Genomic DNA, 18,928 nt, shown 5'->3' with positions numbered 1-18,928 from the left:
GACGGTAGGGCGGGAGAGTAACAGGTGCGAGGCGAGCGAGTACACAGTTCGGTTAAACGGTTGTTCGGTCGACCGACGTTTGGATAATTGACGCTCTACTGTATTTAAGTGGCAGCAGGTATTACAGTTTGCTAGCTTTCAGAGCCCGTGGCTCCTTCTTCTGGCAGAAGGGTTGAAGGGGGAGGAAGGGAGGTGATGGAAAAAGAGTAGTGAGGGTTAGGAAAAGGGGTAGAGTTTGAAAAATTCACTCAGAACTTCATCTCAGGGGTTCAACCCTTCTACAAGGAGGAGGATTGACTGGCTCCAAAAGCTAGCAGATTGTAGTAGCTTATATATGTGTGTTCTGCTGCCACCACTAGGTGAGTAAATTTTTTATCCATCCAGTTACTTATATTTGCAAAAGGTATTGCTTATGTTTTCAAAAATTTATTATTTTTGTTGATATACCAGTGATTAAGGCTATTTAATGAAAGCTCATGGAAACAAAGAATATGTAATATTAATAGGTGATACAACTAACAGTTAGGTCAAGAATCTTAATTGTACAATTGAGAATGACATCAGGCATATTGCTGTTAATGTTCCTCACATTAGTTTGTCAATCATATCAGTCCGTGAGTGGTACTGTAGTTGTGCATGAAGAGTTACGTGGAATATGTTAACACAAAGGCTTTAAAAATCACATGGGGGTGAGGGTAATTCACATATGGATGTGTCACAACCATGAAACTACTCTCAAAATAGGAAAACATGATATGGAGTGCCACAAGGAATGGTACTAGGCTGTGTCATTTCTAACCTGCTTGAATGCTCTTCCAGTGACTTCAAAAGGTGGTTCAGTAACCATTTGCTTGCTAATGACACACATGCACTGATCAAGGGTCCAAACTCAACCGTAGCAGGTGTGAGGGTACATAATTTTTCTGAATTAAATTTGGGATTCTTCTTACAAGCATTAAAGGTGCATAGAGTTCTGTATCTCATCATCTATAAATGAGCAAGCATGTCTGTAGTGAGTGTTGTGTTTAAATCTCACAGAAATGCATCATCTTTACATATGTGATATTCTGTGTCAACTCAACTATTTATTTTGTAGGAAAGAATAAACACCTGTATGACAATTGCAAAAAGAGAAAAGAAGCTTAGGATAGTGCTAACAGGGAAACCAAAAATCTTTCTGGAGGAAAGGAAACGAGAGCATGTCGAAAGTCTAGTGAAAAGAGAAGAAAAGTATAAAACTTCAGGGAATGCTAGACATTTTTACAGGTCAGTTAGGTTCTTCAGAAAAGGATACATACAACAGATGTATGGCATTAAGGGGAGGTTCTTGTCAAGACTTATGAAAAAAATTTACTTTTTTACATAATTTTCATCCCTGAAGTATATAGATTACACCTGCAAAAGGTTTTTTGTTGTTGTTGTTGTGGAAGTACTTTACAAGTTACAGTATGTTGAATGTGACCATGTGCCAACTGAAACATGGGCAGTTGTAGGCACTCAATGATTTACTTCTAGAATAGATTCAACCAGTATAAAAAATTTTGTCCAATGATGATTTGCTTAAAAGATGCACAAGCACTAATGCGCAAAATGACAATGAGAGCTTCAGCACATGCATTTGGAAACTGGTACCAAAATATCTTCAATGTGAGTCAACAGCTGTTGAAATAGCAGCATATATAGCTGTATGTTTATTCTGCGAAGGTTATTCATCTATTCTGAAGACTGTGAGTGTGCTGTGAAACATTGTGAGGACAAGCAGTAAAAACTTCATGGAGTTATCTGACAGGACGTGCATGGGTGCCACAGAGCTAAGACTGTCTGTTTGCTAAAAGAGCTTGGAGTGAAAAAATACAGCACCAAGTTCAGAACCAGAGCATGTTTGAGGAAGAGGAATGATGCCTCTATGGCCCTAGGATTGCAGATTAACTGTAAGTTTTGAAACAATGTTTTTTTCATTAAGATTCCATACTTTAAAGAAAAACACATTTTTTATCACGTGAAGTGCTCTAAAGGTTTTTTAAAGAAACATGCCAAGAAATTGACATGGTCTTCAAATAGCTGTCTTTCTTCTGAACTGTTTTCCAAAAGCTGATTGTGGTGTCCCTCCAAATTCATTGTAGTTTAAGACTTTTCTATTTTTATGTGTTTCAGAAATAGCCACAAGTCTGTGCAATACTTCACATAAAACAGGACATGCCTCAAAGCACATACTTCAGCAGGGGCTACAGCCACCATTTTCAATTTGTTATGAAATGAAAAAAAATGTTTTTTATACATGAATGCATGTATAGTAAAGTAGTGAAAACCCCAATTTAATAAAAACAATCCTTGTATCAAAAAAAATCTAAATTTCACCCATTTTTTGTGCCTTTCAACCAGAACCTCCACTTAAAGATAAAAGTGGCAGTACAGTTTTGGAAGGAACAAAAGGTATGAAAATTTGGACATAATATTTTGAAGAGCTTTTAAATGTTGAAGATGGAGGAATAACATAAATATTGGAACATAGTTCCTGTAATTGCACCACTGACACTGAAAGAGACAACAGACACAATCAGAAAACTAGAAAACAATGAAGCTCCAGGGAGAGATGTGGGAAACATTTGAACTACTTAAGAAGGAAGGACATACAATTACTAAATGAGTACACAAACGCATCACCAATGATTGTAATGAAGAAAGAATGTGATCTGAGTGGAAAGAAGTTATCATATACCAATCTGTAAAAAATGGCAATAAACAAGAATGCAGAAATTGTACAGGCATCTCATTAATTACCACAACCTGCAAAGAGTTCTCAAAGATTCTCAAGGAAAGATTGGAACTATATTTAAAAGAGATAACAGATTAGAAGTAAGATGATTTATGAAGAATCACTACACCACCAATGATATATTTGTACTGAAAGAAGCCTTATCAAAATATTGGGAATGCAACAAAAAATGGCAGTATTGTTTGTTGATTTTAAGAAATCCTATGATAGCATAAACAGAGAAATGTTGTAGGAGAAAATGCAGAAGTTTGGGATACCAAAGAAGATTACAAATCTTGTAAAAATTACACTGGAAGTCTCAGAATGGATAGAGAAAACGTATGGAGAATATTCCAAGGCTTGTGATGTAAAAATAGGAGTCGGGCAAGGAGATGGAAGACCACCATTCTGGTTCACTGCAATAATATAGGAAAGCACTGGATACAACAAGTGGAGGGTAGGAGGTAATTAGCATAGAAATAAAAATGAATATACTGGTAAGACGATGTTCAAGAAGCAAAGGAAGTTGGATTAGAGGTGAATGATGAGAAAATAAAATTTATGGAACTAGAAAAAAATTACAAGACGAAAGGGGGGAAACCATGCAGATTGATGACCACATGTTTAAAGAAGCTGAAGAGTTTAAATACCTGAGGGTTGGAGAAAATAAGACAAATTATGATAAACGAGGATAAGAGCTGCCTCCAGAGCATTGTATTCATTCAACAAACTACAGTCATCCAACATTTTATCATGAGGATCACAATAAAGAGATAGGACACTATAATAAAACTAGTAGCACTGTATGGGACAGAAATGTAGAAGAAAGATAAGTGTTAAGTAAATAGAGTGAAAGATACAGGATTTTGAAAGTAAAATCCTGTGATAGATAATGCACCAATTTATGAGGACGGATAATGGTGAAGAAGGAACTAGATACTGTTGTGGAAGCTAAGACAAGGAGGCTGAGATGGCTTGGGCATGTCTCTAGGAGAGAGGAGGGATGAAGATTGAGAGAAGCACTGGAGATGAAACCGAACTGGGGAAGACCTTTAGGTGCACCAAAAATGAGATGGGGAGACCAGAGCAAGGGAAGAAGATGCCAAGGGCAGATCCCTTTGAGGCCAAAAACTGACTGTGGTCTATGGGGCCAGGAGAGTAAGAGTCAGTGAGTGAATATTTTAATATTTGCCTGAGGTGTTCCTTGAGTAGTGTGCAGTGGTTGGAGCTCATCAGCAAATGTCCTTATGTCACAGCAAGCACTGCAAATACACCACATGTAAAACACCAACATGCTGACAATAGAGACAAGCATAAAAAAATATGCTATCAGTATTGTTGTGAATGCCATTTGTATGAAAATAGCCAATGCTAGCCATAATGCTAGAGTCTCTCAATTCCTGCAAGTTGATCAGTGGAATAAACACAAAAAGTTTAAGGGATTTTCTCAGCCCATATTTAAATACACTACTGGCCATTAAAACTGCTACACCACGAAGATGACGTGCTACAGACGCAAAATTTAACCGACAGGAAGAATATGCTGTGATATGCAAATGATTAGCTTTTCAGAGCATTCACACAAGGTTGGCGCTGGTGGCGACACCTACAATATGCTGACATGAGGAAAGTTTTCAACCGATTTCTCATACACAAACAGCAGTTGACCAGCGTTGCCTGGTGAAACGTTGTTGTGATGCCTCGTGTAAGGAGGAGAAATGCGTACCATCATGTTTCTGACTTTGATAAAGGTTGGATTGTAGCCTATTGAGTTGCAGTTTACCATATCGTGACATTGCTGCTTACATTGGTCGAGATCCAATGACTGTTAGCAGAATATGGAATCAGTGGGTACAGGAGGGTAATATGGAATGCCGTGCTGGATCCCAGCGGCGGTGTATCACTGGCTGTCAAGATGACAGGCATCTTATCCGCATGGCTGTAATGAATCATGGAGCCATGTCTCAATCTAACAACCATCTGCACGAACAGTTCGATGACGTTTGCAGCAGCATGGACTATCAGGTCGGAGACCACGGCTGCGGTTACCCTTAACACTGCATCACAGACAGGAGTGCCTGTCATGGTGTACTCAATGGCAAACCTGGGTGCACGAATGGCAAAACATCATTTTTTCAGATGAATCCAGGTTCTGTTTACAGCATCATGATGGTCGAATCCATTTTTGGCGACATCGCAGTGAACGCACATTGGAAGCGTGTATTTGTCCTCACCATACTGGCATATCACCTAGTGTGGTGGTATGGGGTGCCATTGGTTACACATCTCGGTCACCTCTTGTTCGCATTGATGGCACTTTGAACAGCGGACGTTACATTTTAGATGTGTTAAGACCCGTGGCTCTATCCTTCATTCAATCCCTGCAAAACCCTACATTTCAGCAGGGTAATGCACGATTGCATGTTGCAGGTCCTGTAGTGCCTTTCTGGACACAGAAAATGTTCAGTTGCTGCCCTGGCCAGCACATTCTCCAGATCTCTCACCAATTGAAAACGTCTGGTCACTGGTGACAGAGCAACTGGCTTGTCACAATACGCCAGTCACTACTCTTGATGAACTGTGGTATCGTGTTGAAGCTGCATGGGCAGCTGTACCTGTACACGCCATCCAAGCTCTGCTTGACTCAATGCCCAGGCATATCAAGGCCGTTATTATGGCCAGAGGTGGTTGTTCTGGGTACTGATTTCTCAGGATCTATGAACCCAAATTGCATGAAAATGTAATCACATGTCAGTTCTAGTATAATATAGTTGTCCAAAGAATACCCGTTTATCATCTGCATTCTTCTTGTTGTAGCAGTTTTAATGGCCAGTAGTGTATATTGAATCTCTGTAAAAGTTATGATTATTTGTCATTGACAAACATACCAAACTCTAGATGTGGGGACTTACCATTTAATTTGACAATAGTGATGTTTTGTCATTGCTGCAGTTTATTATCCATATGTATTGTAAAATTGATTTCGATAGTTAGACAGCTCTAGCTTATCAAACTTTTCTTGAGTTATGTCAGATCCTAGCAGGGGGAACAAAGGGGTAAGCACCATCATGACCATGGTGTCAGGAATGTTGTGCGGGGAACATCGCTGGCTGTGCTGAGAATATTTGCAGCTCTTGCTACATTCTGACCACATACTGTATGGAAGTAACACAAAACAGTAACAAGGTTTTGCATAAGCGGCATTCCATATTTGTAGAAATGAAAATGATGTGAAATTAAATTAAGGCCACAGCTCAAGGTCAGACTACAAGAGTATTGCACAGTAGCTTCTGCAGTGCCACTCAGTGTCGGCTTCCACAGACTGGTGGTAGTGACAAGCACTGTGGCAAGCGTCATGAAAACTTACTGTATTTTATGGGCTATAAGATACACTTTTCTCTTCAAAAAATTGCCTCAAAAATTGCCTCCTGTACTCAAAAATTAATGTAATTGTGTCCAGTGTTTGGTTTAAAATCCCTGCCAGTCTTAAAAATGGCCATATATTTGATGCCATGGGAAACTTACCTCTAATTGGCAACATTGGAATCAATTGGCAGCAGTGCACTGATGCAATGAACATGAGTTGCAGTGATTCAAAAGCTTCCTAACATTGCCTCCCTCCTGTCCTGACATTACAAACACAAAAAACTGCCTAGCCCATGACATGTCATTGCAGTATATGGTGCCAGTGAACTTGAATTAAATGTGATTTGTGTTATTGGTAACAATACAATATTTTTGTTAGTGACTAGTTTCATAATAAAGAAAAAAAATTCATGTGATGGTGGCTATAAATTGAAAGGAATAGCATATGCATCATTCATGGTCTAGGGATAGTGTCTTTGAATATCCTCAGTACTGGGTTCAAAACCCATCACCACTAAAATTTTGATTAATAGTTAGCATGAGCAGCTGAAGACTTCTGGCATAAGGAATCACCTTCATTCTGCCAACCGCCTTCTCAAAGAGGGTGGCAGAGCAGACTGAGGTTCAGGGCACTTGGGGTCCTTGGGGTGGGAAAATGCCCCTGAAGGCAGAAAAATCAGCAATGATCAACAGCATGAAGATGCAGCAGGCAATGGAAACCACTGCATTAAACACACATAATGTATATCCACAAGACATGTGCCCTGTAACAGAAAAAAGTGTCATGATGATCTCTCCATTGGCAAAAGATTCCGGACCAGTCTCCCATTCAGATCTCCAGGTGGGGATTGCCAACGGGGAGGTGACTCACAAGCTGAAGATGAAGAGATAGAGAAAGTTTATGAGGGTATTGAAAGGGTAATACAGTATGTACAGGGAGATGAAAATGTAATAGGCATGGAGGACTGGAATGCAGTTGTAGGGGAAGGAGTAGAAGAAAAGGTTACAAGAGAATATGGGCTTGGGACAAGGAATGAGAGAGGAGAAAGACTACTTCAGTTCTGTCATAAATTTCAGCTAGTAATAGTGAATACTCTGTTCAAGAATCACAAGAGGAGGTGGTACACTTGGAAAAGGTCAGGTGGTGCAAGAAGATTTTTTAGTTATATTACATCATGGTCAGACAGAGATTCCAGAATCAGATATGGGATTATAAGATGTACTGAGGAGCAGATATATACTAAGATCACAACATAGTAGTGATGAAGAGTTGGCTGAAGTTATAGAGATTAGTCAGGAAGAATACCATGGGTAACAAAAGAAATACTTCAGTTGCTCAATGAAAGACGGAAATTCAAAAATTTTCAGGGAAATTCAGGAATACAGAAAGGCAAGTCATTGAGAAATGAAATAAATAGGAAGTGCAGGGAAGCTAAGATGAAATCAGTGCATGAAAAATGTGAAGAAATTGAAAAAGGAATGATTGTCAGAAGGACTGACTCAGCTCATAGGAAAATCAAAACAACCTTCAGTGAAATTAAAAGTAAAGATGCAATGGGAATTCTGCCGTTAAATGCAGAGGAGAGAACAGATAGATGGAAAGACTGTACTGGAAACCTCTATAAGGGAAAGATTTGTCTGAAGTGATAGAAGAATTAATAGAAGTTGATTTAGAAGAGATTGGGGGTCCAGTATTAGAATTATAATTTAAGAGAGCTTTTGAGGACTTAATATAAAATAAGACAGAAGGGATAGATAACATTCCATCAGAATTTCTAAAATCATTGGGGGAAGTGGCAACAAAATGACTATTCATGTTGGTGTGTAGAATGTATGAGTCTGGTGACATACCATCTGACTTTCGGAAAAATATCATCCATACAATTCTAAAGACTGCAAGGCCTGACAAGTGTGAGAATTATCACACAATCAGCTTTACAGCTCATGCATCCAAGTTGCTGCCAAGAATAGCATGAAATAAGAATGGAAAAGAAAATCGAGCATGTGTTAAATGATTATTAGTTTGGCTTTAGGGAAGGTAAACGCACCAGAGAGGCAATTCTGATGTTGTGGTTGATAATGAAAGTGAAACTAAACAAAAAATTAAAAATTAAAAAAAAATCATGACATGTTCATGGGATTTGTCAAACTGGAAAAGATGTTCGGCAATGTAAAATGGTGCAAGATGTTAGAAATTCTGAGAAAAACAGGAGCAAGCAATAGGGAGAGACAGGTAATATACAGTATGTACAAGAGCCAAAACGGAATAATAAGAGTGGATGACCAAGAACAAAGTGCTCAGATCAAAAAGGGTGTTAGACAGGCATGTAGTCTTTCACCCTACTGTTCAATCTGTACACTGAAGCAGCTGTGATGAAAATGAAAGAAAGGTTCAAGAGTGGAATTAAAATTTGAGGTGAAAGGATATCAATGATACAATTGGCTGATGACATTGCTATCCTGAATGAATGTGAAGAATTGCATGATATATTGAATGGAATTGACAGTCTAATGAGTGCAGAATATAGGTTGAGAGTAAATCAAAGAAAGACGAAAGTAATGAGAAGTAGCAGAAAAGTGAACAGTGACAAACTCAACATCAGCACTGATGCTCACAAAATAGATATGAAGTTAAGGAATTCTTCTACCAAGGCAGCAAAATAATCATCAAAAGCAGACTAGCGCTGGCAAAAAGGGCATTCCTGACCAAGAGAAGCCTACTAGTATCAAACATGGGCCTTAATTTGAGGAAGAAACTTCTGAAAATGTATGTTTGGAGTACAGCAGTATGGCAGTGAAACATGGACTATGGAAACAGAAGAGAATCAAAGCATTTGAGATGTGGTGCTACAGACGAATGTTGAAAATTAGGTGGACTGATAATGTAAGGAATGAAAAGGTTCTGCACAGAACCGGAGAGGAAAGGAATGTGTGGAAAACACTGACAAGGAGAAGGGACAGGATGACAGGAAATCTGTTAAGACATCAGGGAATGATTTCCATGGTATTAGAGGGACCAGTAAAGGGCAAAAAACTGTAGAGGAAGACAGGTATCGGAATACATTCAGCAAGTAATTGGGTATGTAGGTTGCAAGTGCTACTCTGAGATGGGGACGTTAGCACAGGAGAGGAATTCAGGGTGGGCTGTGCATCAAACCAGTCACAAGACTGATGACTCAAAAGCATATGCAGAAGGAAATGGAAACAGGGCATCTGAGTGGCATTTCAGCCCTCCACCAACAGAAAAACCCTTCACAACTGGTGGACTAGCAAAGAAGAACTGAAAAACTGAGAAAGACTAAGTGTGCAAACAGAGGATTGAATGCAAAATGCCCAAAACTGGAAGATGGTGTATTGAAATGGATTCAAGGACACCATTGAAAGGTCATTGGATTAATACAAAAATGATTCAAATACATGCTCGTAAGCTAGCATTACAGTGGAACTTAACAGACCTTAAATGTGGAGTTGGTTGGTGCTACAGGTTTATGAAGTGTCATGGACTTAGCATGGGAACCAAAATCAAAATATCTCACAAACAGGCCATGAGAGTATGAAGAGAAAATATTATCTTTCCATCACTTTATTATTCAACATTGAAAGAAAACCAGGTTGGAACTAAGAAAAATAGCAAATATGGATCAAAGTCTTCTGACATTTGATGTGCTAAGTAAAAGACCTGCTGCCATGAAAGGCACTAAAACTGTAAAGTGGACAAGACAAAATGCACTACATTGTTGTCCTTTCATGTTGTGCTCATAATACTAAGCTTAATCCAACAATCATTTTCAAATGCAAAGCAGTGCCAAAATTCTGAAATACTGCCAGGTGTCTTGTTGTTCATGTATATGACAAGGCAAACTTTATGATTTATGACAACAGTCCAATAACAAATCAAAAGCCATATGGGGTATTGTGAAGACTGAAACAGGAAAGGGATGCAAAGACCAGGATATCATTCTCAAAAACACAGAAAATGTCAATATTAAAAAACAAGATTTGCCAAATTACATAAACAATTATTTCATAAATGCAACAACTTCATTAAGCTTGAAATTTACTAACCAAGAAAAACCTGAATTTCCAAAAGCTGCTTGTAGCATGAGGATAGATCCAACAGATGTACATGATATGTTCAAAGTAATAAAAAGCTTGAAACCTAAAATGTCAGCAGGAGTAGATGAGGTGCCTGTTTATATAATAACAATGACAGCTGCACAAATCGCAAGTTCCATGGCATATATAGCATTGTCCATTTCGTTCAACTGCTCTTCCAGGTCCTTTGCTGTCTCTGACAGAATTACAATGTCATTGGCAACCCTCAACATTTTTATTTCTTCTCTGTGGATTTTAATTCCTACTGCAAATTTTTGCTCAATATACACATTGAACAGCATCAGGGATAGGCTAGAATGCTGTCTCACTCCCTTCTCAATCACTGATCCCTTCTGTGCCCCTCGACTCCTACAATGGCCATTTCGTTTCTGCACAAATTGTAAATAGCCTTTTGTTCCTGGTATTTTATCCCTGCCACCTTCAGAATTTGAAAGAGAGCATTCCAGTCAAAATTGTCAGAAGCTTTCTCTAAGTCTACAAATGGTATAAAAGTAGGTATGCCTTTCCTTAACCATCTTCTATGTGAAGGTGTAGGGTCAGCATTGCCTCATGTGTTCCTATATTTCTTCTGTACCAAAACTGATCTTCCCCAAGGTCGGCTTCTACCAGTTTGTTCATTCATCTGTAAAGAATTCGTGTTAGTATTTTGCAACTATGACTTATTAAACTGATAGTTTCATAATTTTCACATCTGTCAGCACCTGCTTTCTTTGGCATTGGAATTATTATATTCTTCTTGAAGTCTGAGGGTATTTCGCCTGTCTCATACATCTTGCTCACCAGATGGTAGCATTTTGTCATGGCTGGCTCTCATAAGGCTATCAGTAGTTCTAATGGAATGTTGTCTACTCCCACAGCCTTGTTTCGACTTGGGTCTTTCAGTGCTCTGTCAAACTCTTCACACAGTATCATATCTCCCATTTCATCTTCATCTATGTCCTCTTCCATCTCCATAATATTTCTCTTAAGTACATCACCCTTGTATAGACCCTCTACGTACTCCTTCCACCTTTCTGCTTTCCCTTCTTTGCTTAGCACTGGTTTCCCATTTGAGCTCTTGATATTCACACAAGTGGTTCTCTTTTCTCCAAAGGTCTCTTTCATTTTCCTGTAGGCAATATCTATCTTACCCCTAGTGATATATGCCTCTACATCCTTACATTAAAAAGAAACCATTAATATAAGAATATTAATATTTCAGTAATACTTTATGGGAAAACCCATATCAGGAATCTTATTTGGTTTTGTCATCCAAACCATTTCACAGGCAGTGCTCAGATAGTAGATGATCACCCATATCAATGATTCACAGCTAACAGTTCAAGTCTTATTCTCACAAAGACCCACTCATTGTTTTAGCTACAGACAAGTGTGTTGGTAAGGATCTTGAAATTCTTACACTCACTTCCACTACATTTTACTTCTCAAGTTTTTTTCAGTTTTTATCTTTTTTCTGATATTAAAAAGCAATTTCAATTGAACTGTGATAAACACAGCCACAATAAAAACAACAAAAATAATCTTGATAAACACAGCCACAATAAAAACCACAAAAATAATCTTCCTGTAGATTTTGCCTTCTTTTCCAGGGTGTAGAAAGAATTTGTGTATTCTTATGATAAGGTATTTGATGAACCTGTATCTAACAAAACAATATGAGAATGATAGTTTCTACCAATTCAAAATAAAATTAAAGACACACTTCATTAGACACTCTTACTACAAATTATGTGGATTCAGGGACTGAAAATATGTTAGCCACATGGCAATTAGCAGTGTTTACTGTAATGCTGCATGACAAGTAGTAATGTACTGTAAACGATACTCAATATATACAGAATATAACAGAGGGAAAAATTCTGTGTGGGAAATATATATATATAAAAAACAAAGATGCTGTGACTTACCAAAGGGGAAAGTGCTGGTAGATAGACACAATAAAAAACACACTAAAAATCACTTACAAAAACACACAAAAAAATTGTTTGTGTGTGTTTTTATTGGGTCTATCTACCAGCCCTTTCCCATTTGGTAAGTCACAGCATCTTATATATATATATATATATATATATATATATATATATATATATATATATATATATATATATATATATATATATATATATATATATATATATATAACAGAGGGAAACATTCCACGTGGAAAAAATATATCTAAAAAGAAAGATGATGAGACTTACCAAACAAAAGCGCTGGCAGGTCGATAGACACACAAAAAAACACAAACACACACACAAAATTCTAGCTTTCGCAACCAACGGTTGCTTCGTCAGGAAAGAGGGAAGGAGAGGGAAAGATGAAAGGATGTGGGTTTTAAGGGAGAGGGTAAGGAGTCATTCCAATCCCGGGAGCGGAAAGACTTACCTTAGGGGGAAAAAAGGACAGGTATACACTCGCACACACACACATATCCATCCACACATACAGACACAAGCAGACATATTTAAAGACCAACAGAAGGAGGAAATAAGACGACAGAAAAGACTTCGAAATGTAACAGTGACAATAACAAACGTCATTGTTGGGTTCAAATTAATGATATGAATATAACAGAGGGAAACATTCCACGTGGAAAAAATATATCTAAAAAGAAAGATGATGAGACTTACCAAACAAAAGCGCTGGCAGGTCGATAGACACACAAAAAAACACAAACACACACACAAAATTCTAGCTTTCGCAACCAACGGTTGCTTCGTCAGGAAAGAGGGAAGGAGAGGGAAAGATGAAAGGATGTGGGTTTTAAGGGAGAGGGTAAGGAGTCATTCCAATCCCGGGAGCGGAAAGACTTACCTTAGGGGGAAAAAAGGACAGGTATACACTCGCACACACACACATATCCATCCACACATACAGACACAAGCAGACATATTTAAAGGGTAAGGATGGATGGATATGTCTGCTTGTGTCTGTATGTGTGGATGGATATGTGTGTGTGTGCGAGTGTATACCTGTCCTTTTTTCCCCCTAAGGTAAGTCTTTCCGCTCCCGGGATTGGAATGACTCCTTACCCTCTCCCTTAAAACCCACATCCTTTCATCTTTCCCTCTCCTTCCCTCTTTCCTGACGAAGCAACCGTTGGTTGCGAAAGCTAGAATTTTGTGTGTGTGTTTGTGTTTTTTTGTGTGTCTATCGACCTGCCAGCGCTTTTGTTTGGTAAGTCTCATCATCTTTCTATATATATATATATATATATATATATATATATATATATATATATATATATATATATATATAAAACAGAGGGAAACATTCCACGTGGAAAAAATATATCTAAAAAGAAAGAAAGTGATGAGACTTACCAAACAAAAGCGCTGGCAGGCTGGCAGGTCGATAGACACACAAACAAACACAAACATACACACAAAATTCTAGCTTTCGCAACAAACGGTTGCTTCCTCGGGAAAGAGGGAAGGAGAGGGAAAGACGAAAGGATTTGGGTTTTAAGGGGGAGGGTAAGGAGTCATTCCAATCCCGGGAGCGGAAAGACTTACCTTAGGGGGAAAAAAGGACGGGTATACACTCGCACACACACACATATCCACCCGCATATACACAGACACAAGCAGACATATTTAAAGACAAAGAGTTTGGGCAGAGATGTCAGTCGAGGCGGAAGTGAAGAGGCAAAGATGATGTTGAATGACAGGTGAGGTATGAGTGGCGGCAACTTGAAATTAGCGGAGATTGAGGCCTGGTGGGTAACGGGAAGAGAGGATAAATTGAAGAGCAAGTTCCCATCTCCGGAGTTCGGATGGGTTGGTGTTGGTGGGAAGTATCCAGATAACCCGGACGGTGTAACACTCTGCCAAGATGTGCTGGCCGTGCACCAAGGCATGTTTAGCCACAGGGTGATCCTCATTACCAACAAACACTGTCTGCCTGTGTCCATTCATGCGAATGGACAGTTTGTTGCTGGTCATTCCCACATAGAATGCATCACAGTGTAGGCAGATCAGTTGGTAAATCACGTGGGTGCTTTGACATGTGGCTCTGCGTTTGATCATGTACACCTTCCGGGTTACAGGACTGGATTAGGTGGTGGTGGGAGGGTGCATGGGACAGGTTTTACACCGGGGGCGGTTACAAGGATAGGAGCCAGAGGGTAGGGAAGGTGGTTTGGGGATTTCATAGGGATGAACTAACAGGTTACGAAGGTTAGGTGGACGGCGGAAAGACACTCTTGGTGGAGTGGGGAGGATTTCATGAAGGATGGATCTCATTTCAGGGCAGGATTTGAGGAAGTCGTATCCCTGCTGGAGAGCCACATCCAGAGTCTGGTCCAGTCCCGGAAAGTATCCTGTCACAAGTGGGGCACTTTTGTGGTTCTTCTGTGGGGGATTCTTGGTTCGAGGGGATGAGGAAGTGGCTCTGGTTATTTGCTTCTGTACCAGGTCGGGAGGGTAGTTGCGAGATGCGAAAGCTGTTGTCAGGTTGTTGGTGTAATGGTTCAGGGATTCCGGACTGGAGCAGATTCGTTTGCCACGAAGACCTAGGCTGTAGGGAAGGGACCGTTTGATGTGGAATGGCTGGCAGCTCTCATAATGCAGGTACTGTTGCTTGTTGGTGGGTTTGATGTGGACGGACGTGTGAAGCTGGCCATTGGACAGGTGGAGGTCAACGTCAAGGAAAGTGGCATGGGATTTGGAGTAGGACCAGGTGAATCTGATGGAACCAAAGGAGTTGAGGTTGGAGAGGAAATTCTGAAGTTCTTCTTCACTGTGAGTCCAGATCATGAAGATGTCATCAATAAATCTGCACCAAACTTTGGGTTGGCAGGCCTGGGTAACCAAGAAGGCTTCCTCTAAGCGACCCATGAACAGGTTGGCGTACGAGGGGGCCATCCTGGTACCCATGGCTGTTCCCTTTAATTGTTGGTATGTCTGGCCTTCAAAAGTGAAGAAGTTGTGGGTCAGGATGAAGCTGGCTAAGGTAATGAGGAAAGAGGTTTTTGGTAGGGTGGCAGGTGATTGGCACAAGCAGACATATTTAAAGCCTTGTCAGCTATTGCCTGTTACTATGAGGTCACTCTACAGGCTGCAAGAAAATTTTTCTACTACTACTACACAAAAAAAGGCAATAAGGATCATAACATCAAGCAGGAAACTGGACCACTGCAAACCCACCATAATACATCTAAGAGGGATGACAATTTTCAGTCGATATGTCTCCACCTTTCTCATGTATGTGAAAGAAAATTATGAAACATTCACCAACAGGGGTGACATCCACAGTTATACCATGCTCAGTAAGGGAGATACAGACATCCCAAGCTGTCAATTATATGACACAGTTCAGTTTTCCAACAGTAGCTATTAAAATATTCAATCATCTAAATACTAAAATGCCGTCCTTGGACTTGGTGAAATTTCAGGGAAAGATGTCACAAAACCTATCTAAAAACCACCATACAGTTTAAATGAGTTCTTTGACAGTGAAACAGCAAATTGTACTCCCTAAATAATGAACTGCCACATGAAGTGAAGTGAATATGTACTTGTTAAAAATTTCTCACTGTTTATGTCTTTAAGTGTTACACTACACTTATTTAAATTTCTTCTGTATTATTATTATGCATACTTACGTTAAATGGTTCTTGTATTATAATTCTTGTATAATCTTAACTTTGTAACACTGATGCTGTCTGGCAAACGATGTAGCTATTATAATAACTGGTAATAGTAAAATGGTAAAACTGCCTTTATTTTAGGTATTCTAGAATATGTAAAATTTATCTTAAAAGTATACTAGGAAGTTTTGGGTGGAAGACAGATAATGGAATGAATAAAGGTAACAATTCACCATATAGTTGGGATATTAAATGGCTGACAGCACATAAACAACAGTGAAGACATTACTCAGGTTGTGGACAATGGCTCTATTTGGAGATAATGAAACACACATATACAAAAAGCTACAGTGTCCCAGGTGGAGCTAAAATCAAAATTTATGTCTAAAATTTCACAGAAATAAACTAATGTACTAATTTTGTTTCTTTTACCCTGTGGAAGAGGCAGACATGCTTGCTTTCAAATACATTCAGTAGAAGTTTTTGGAACATTATGTTCCCTACATCAAACTAAATTATCATCTAATATAATTTTTACAGTCTAGCTAACAAAAGAGCTTTTGTTAACACTGTAAGTCTTCTTAATATATAAACCACTGTACATCTAAGAACTCCAGAATGAATTTTAACCTTGCAGCAGTGTGTGCACTAATTTGAAACCTCATGGCAGGTTAAAAGTGTACGCCGGACCAGAACTCGAACATACAACTTGTCTGCAAAAGGTGAAGATCCAGGTTTGAGTCAAACAGTACAGCACACAGTTTTAATCTGCTAGGAAGTTTCATCCAGCAACTGCTAGCACTTCATCTGATTGTAATAGAGTTGTACTTGATGTCAGTGTTTGCAATTTAGTAAAACAAGTGCTAAATAAACAGTTGTAGGTCATTCATTATAAAGTGAAACAAAATAGTGCAATACATCTTATTGGTTATAATGAAATAGTGCCTCCCTTCTTCATAATTTTATAATAGTTATTGTACTTCATAATTTCATTGAGGAACCTAACCTGTACTAGTTTCACAAGAAACACAGCAAATATCAGAAAAGAAATTGACATTAATGTTCCTTCCATAGAAGGAAATGCCATTCCATTCTCAAAGCGTGCTTGTCTTTTCACACTCCACTGCCGGCCCAGCATGTTTTCTGTAACACACAAAAATGGCTCAATACAGTACAGTATAATGAACTGCCTTCATCTTGTGCACAAAAGTTTTTCTGGCTGTAAGATTGTTATGACATTTGAGCTTATTTGAATAAAAATATGTTGATGTTTGTGAGGAACGAAACAAGTCATATTTGGACTTTAACTGCTTTAGTTAAATATATCAGTTTTCTACACTTTAATGTGTTTTTCTGATGGCATAATATATCCAGTCATAGTCATTAGTCTTCTGGTGCCGTCATGAATCTTAACCTGTTGGTTAATTATCACACTGGTCATATTCAAGTCATTTCTCTTGGCTTTCATACAATTTGTTTCTGTGATTATATGTCAAAAACATGTATTTCACTCAAATATGAGCCAAACATGAGATGAATACAGAAGTTCATTTTACCCTTATATTTATTAATATTTATAATCATTACTATTCTCAAACTGCAAAGGCTTTTTGATAGTATTTTTTGTATTTATGTATTCAAGTGATTATGTAGAATTCTATAGAGGCTACAGGTCACTTTCATCATTTATTAATATGAATTTTTTTTTTCTGTATTATTCTTAGAAATATTACCTTTATATCCTGAAAGTGTACACTATTTCACAATGAATTTTAAAGGAAGAGAATTGCACAATAAGAAACACCACTTACCTATGTGACTGAGCATTGTATTCTGAAGTCCTTGCAAAAATTCTATCTTCTTTTTTGCCTGCTGTGATACACCCAATAATAATGACCTTTGCACTGACTGAAATACTTCAGTAGGTATATTCCAAACATCAGAGCTACTTTTGGAATGTTCTTGTTCCTCATAGAAGGCTTTTACATTGTTAAGTTTCATTCCTTTGAAAGCTGTAACACAAATATTGTAAAACAGTAAAGCATTTTAGAGTAAAAATTCTTAACTTAAAAATTTAAATTATAGTAAAACCACATGCAAATTCAATTATTTTTAAATACATTGCATAAACACTTAATTATAATCTCAGACTTAATACCATGTTTGCTCTACTTTGTTGCCTTTTACAGCATCAGTTCAATATTGGCAAGTTGTAACAATATTCTTCTGTGTTTGAAAATGAACACCATAAAGCATGCAATGAAGATATGGGTAAAGAGAGTTATATAAACTGTTTGCACATATTGCTTTGCATAACATGTACTTTATACCAAATCAGAGGTGTCTCCAACTTCCATGCTCTTCAATATACACACATCAAAAAAAGTTTTGCATCACCTCGGTTTCAAGAGTTCCAGAACCTGTACAGAAAATTCTAATAGAGATCAACATACACATCATTTCCATGTTGTACCACCATACAGCGAGACCCTCAGAGGTGGTGGTCCACGCTGCTGTACACACTGGTACCTCTAACACCCAGTAGCATGACCTCTTACATTGATGCATGCCTGTATTCATTGTGGCATACTATCTATCAACTGCGGTTCAGCGTAGATCACTCAGAGTGGTTGGTGGATCACATCATCCATAAACAGCCCTTTTCAATCTATCCCAAGCATGTTCGATAGGGTTCAGGTCTGGAGAACATGCTGGCCACTCTAGTTGAGCAATGTCATTATCCTGAAGAAAGTCATTCACAAGATGTGCATGGTGGGGACGTGAATTGTCATCAATGAAGAAGAATGCCTCGCCAATATGCTGCCAATATGATTGCACTATTGGTCAGAGGATGGCGTTCACGTATAGTACAGCCATTACATCACCTTCCATGACCACCAGTGGCATATGTTGGCCCCACATAATGCCACCCCAAAACAGCAGGGAATCTCCACCTTGCTACACTAGCTGCACAGTGTGTCTAAGGCATTCAGCCTGACCGACTTGCCTCCAAACACGTCTCCGGCAATTGTCTGGTTGAAGGCATATGCGACACTCATTGGTGAAGAGAACGTGATGCCGATCCTTAGCGGTCCATTCGG

General features: G+C 38.7%; 1 protein-coding gene across 1 annotated transcript in view; it reads right to left on the bottom strand.

The window, feature by feature from the left end:
- Positions 1-18,928, bottom strand: part of LOC126195119 (uncharacterized) — a 67,708-nt gene that overhangs the window by 20,416 nt on the left and 28,364 nt on the right. Inside the window, exons 3-4 of the mRNA XM_049933608.1 lie at positions 17,639-17,839; positions 16,834-16,970 (exon numbers count right to left, since the gene is read on the bottom strand). Coding sequence (XP_049789565.1) covers positions 16,834-16,970; positions 17,639-17,839 — 338 coding nt within the window. The remainder of the gene's footprint in view (positions 1-16,833; positions 16,971-17,638; positions 17,840-18,928) is intronic.

Source organism: Schistocerca nitens, chromosome 7 (genome assembly GCF_023898315.1).
Source record: "Schistocerca nitens isolate TAMUIC-IGC-003100 chromosome 7, iqSchNite1.1, whole genome shotgun sequence".
NCBI classification, from domain to species: Eukaryota; Metazoa; Arthropoda; class Insecta; order Orthoptera; family Acrididae; genus Schistocerca; species Schistocerca nitens.
This window is presented reverse-complemented; position numbering and strand designations above follow the sequence as displayed.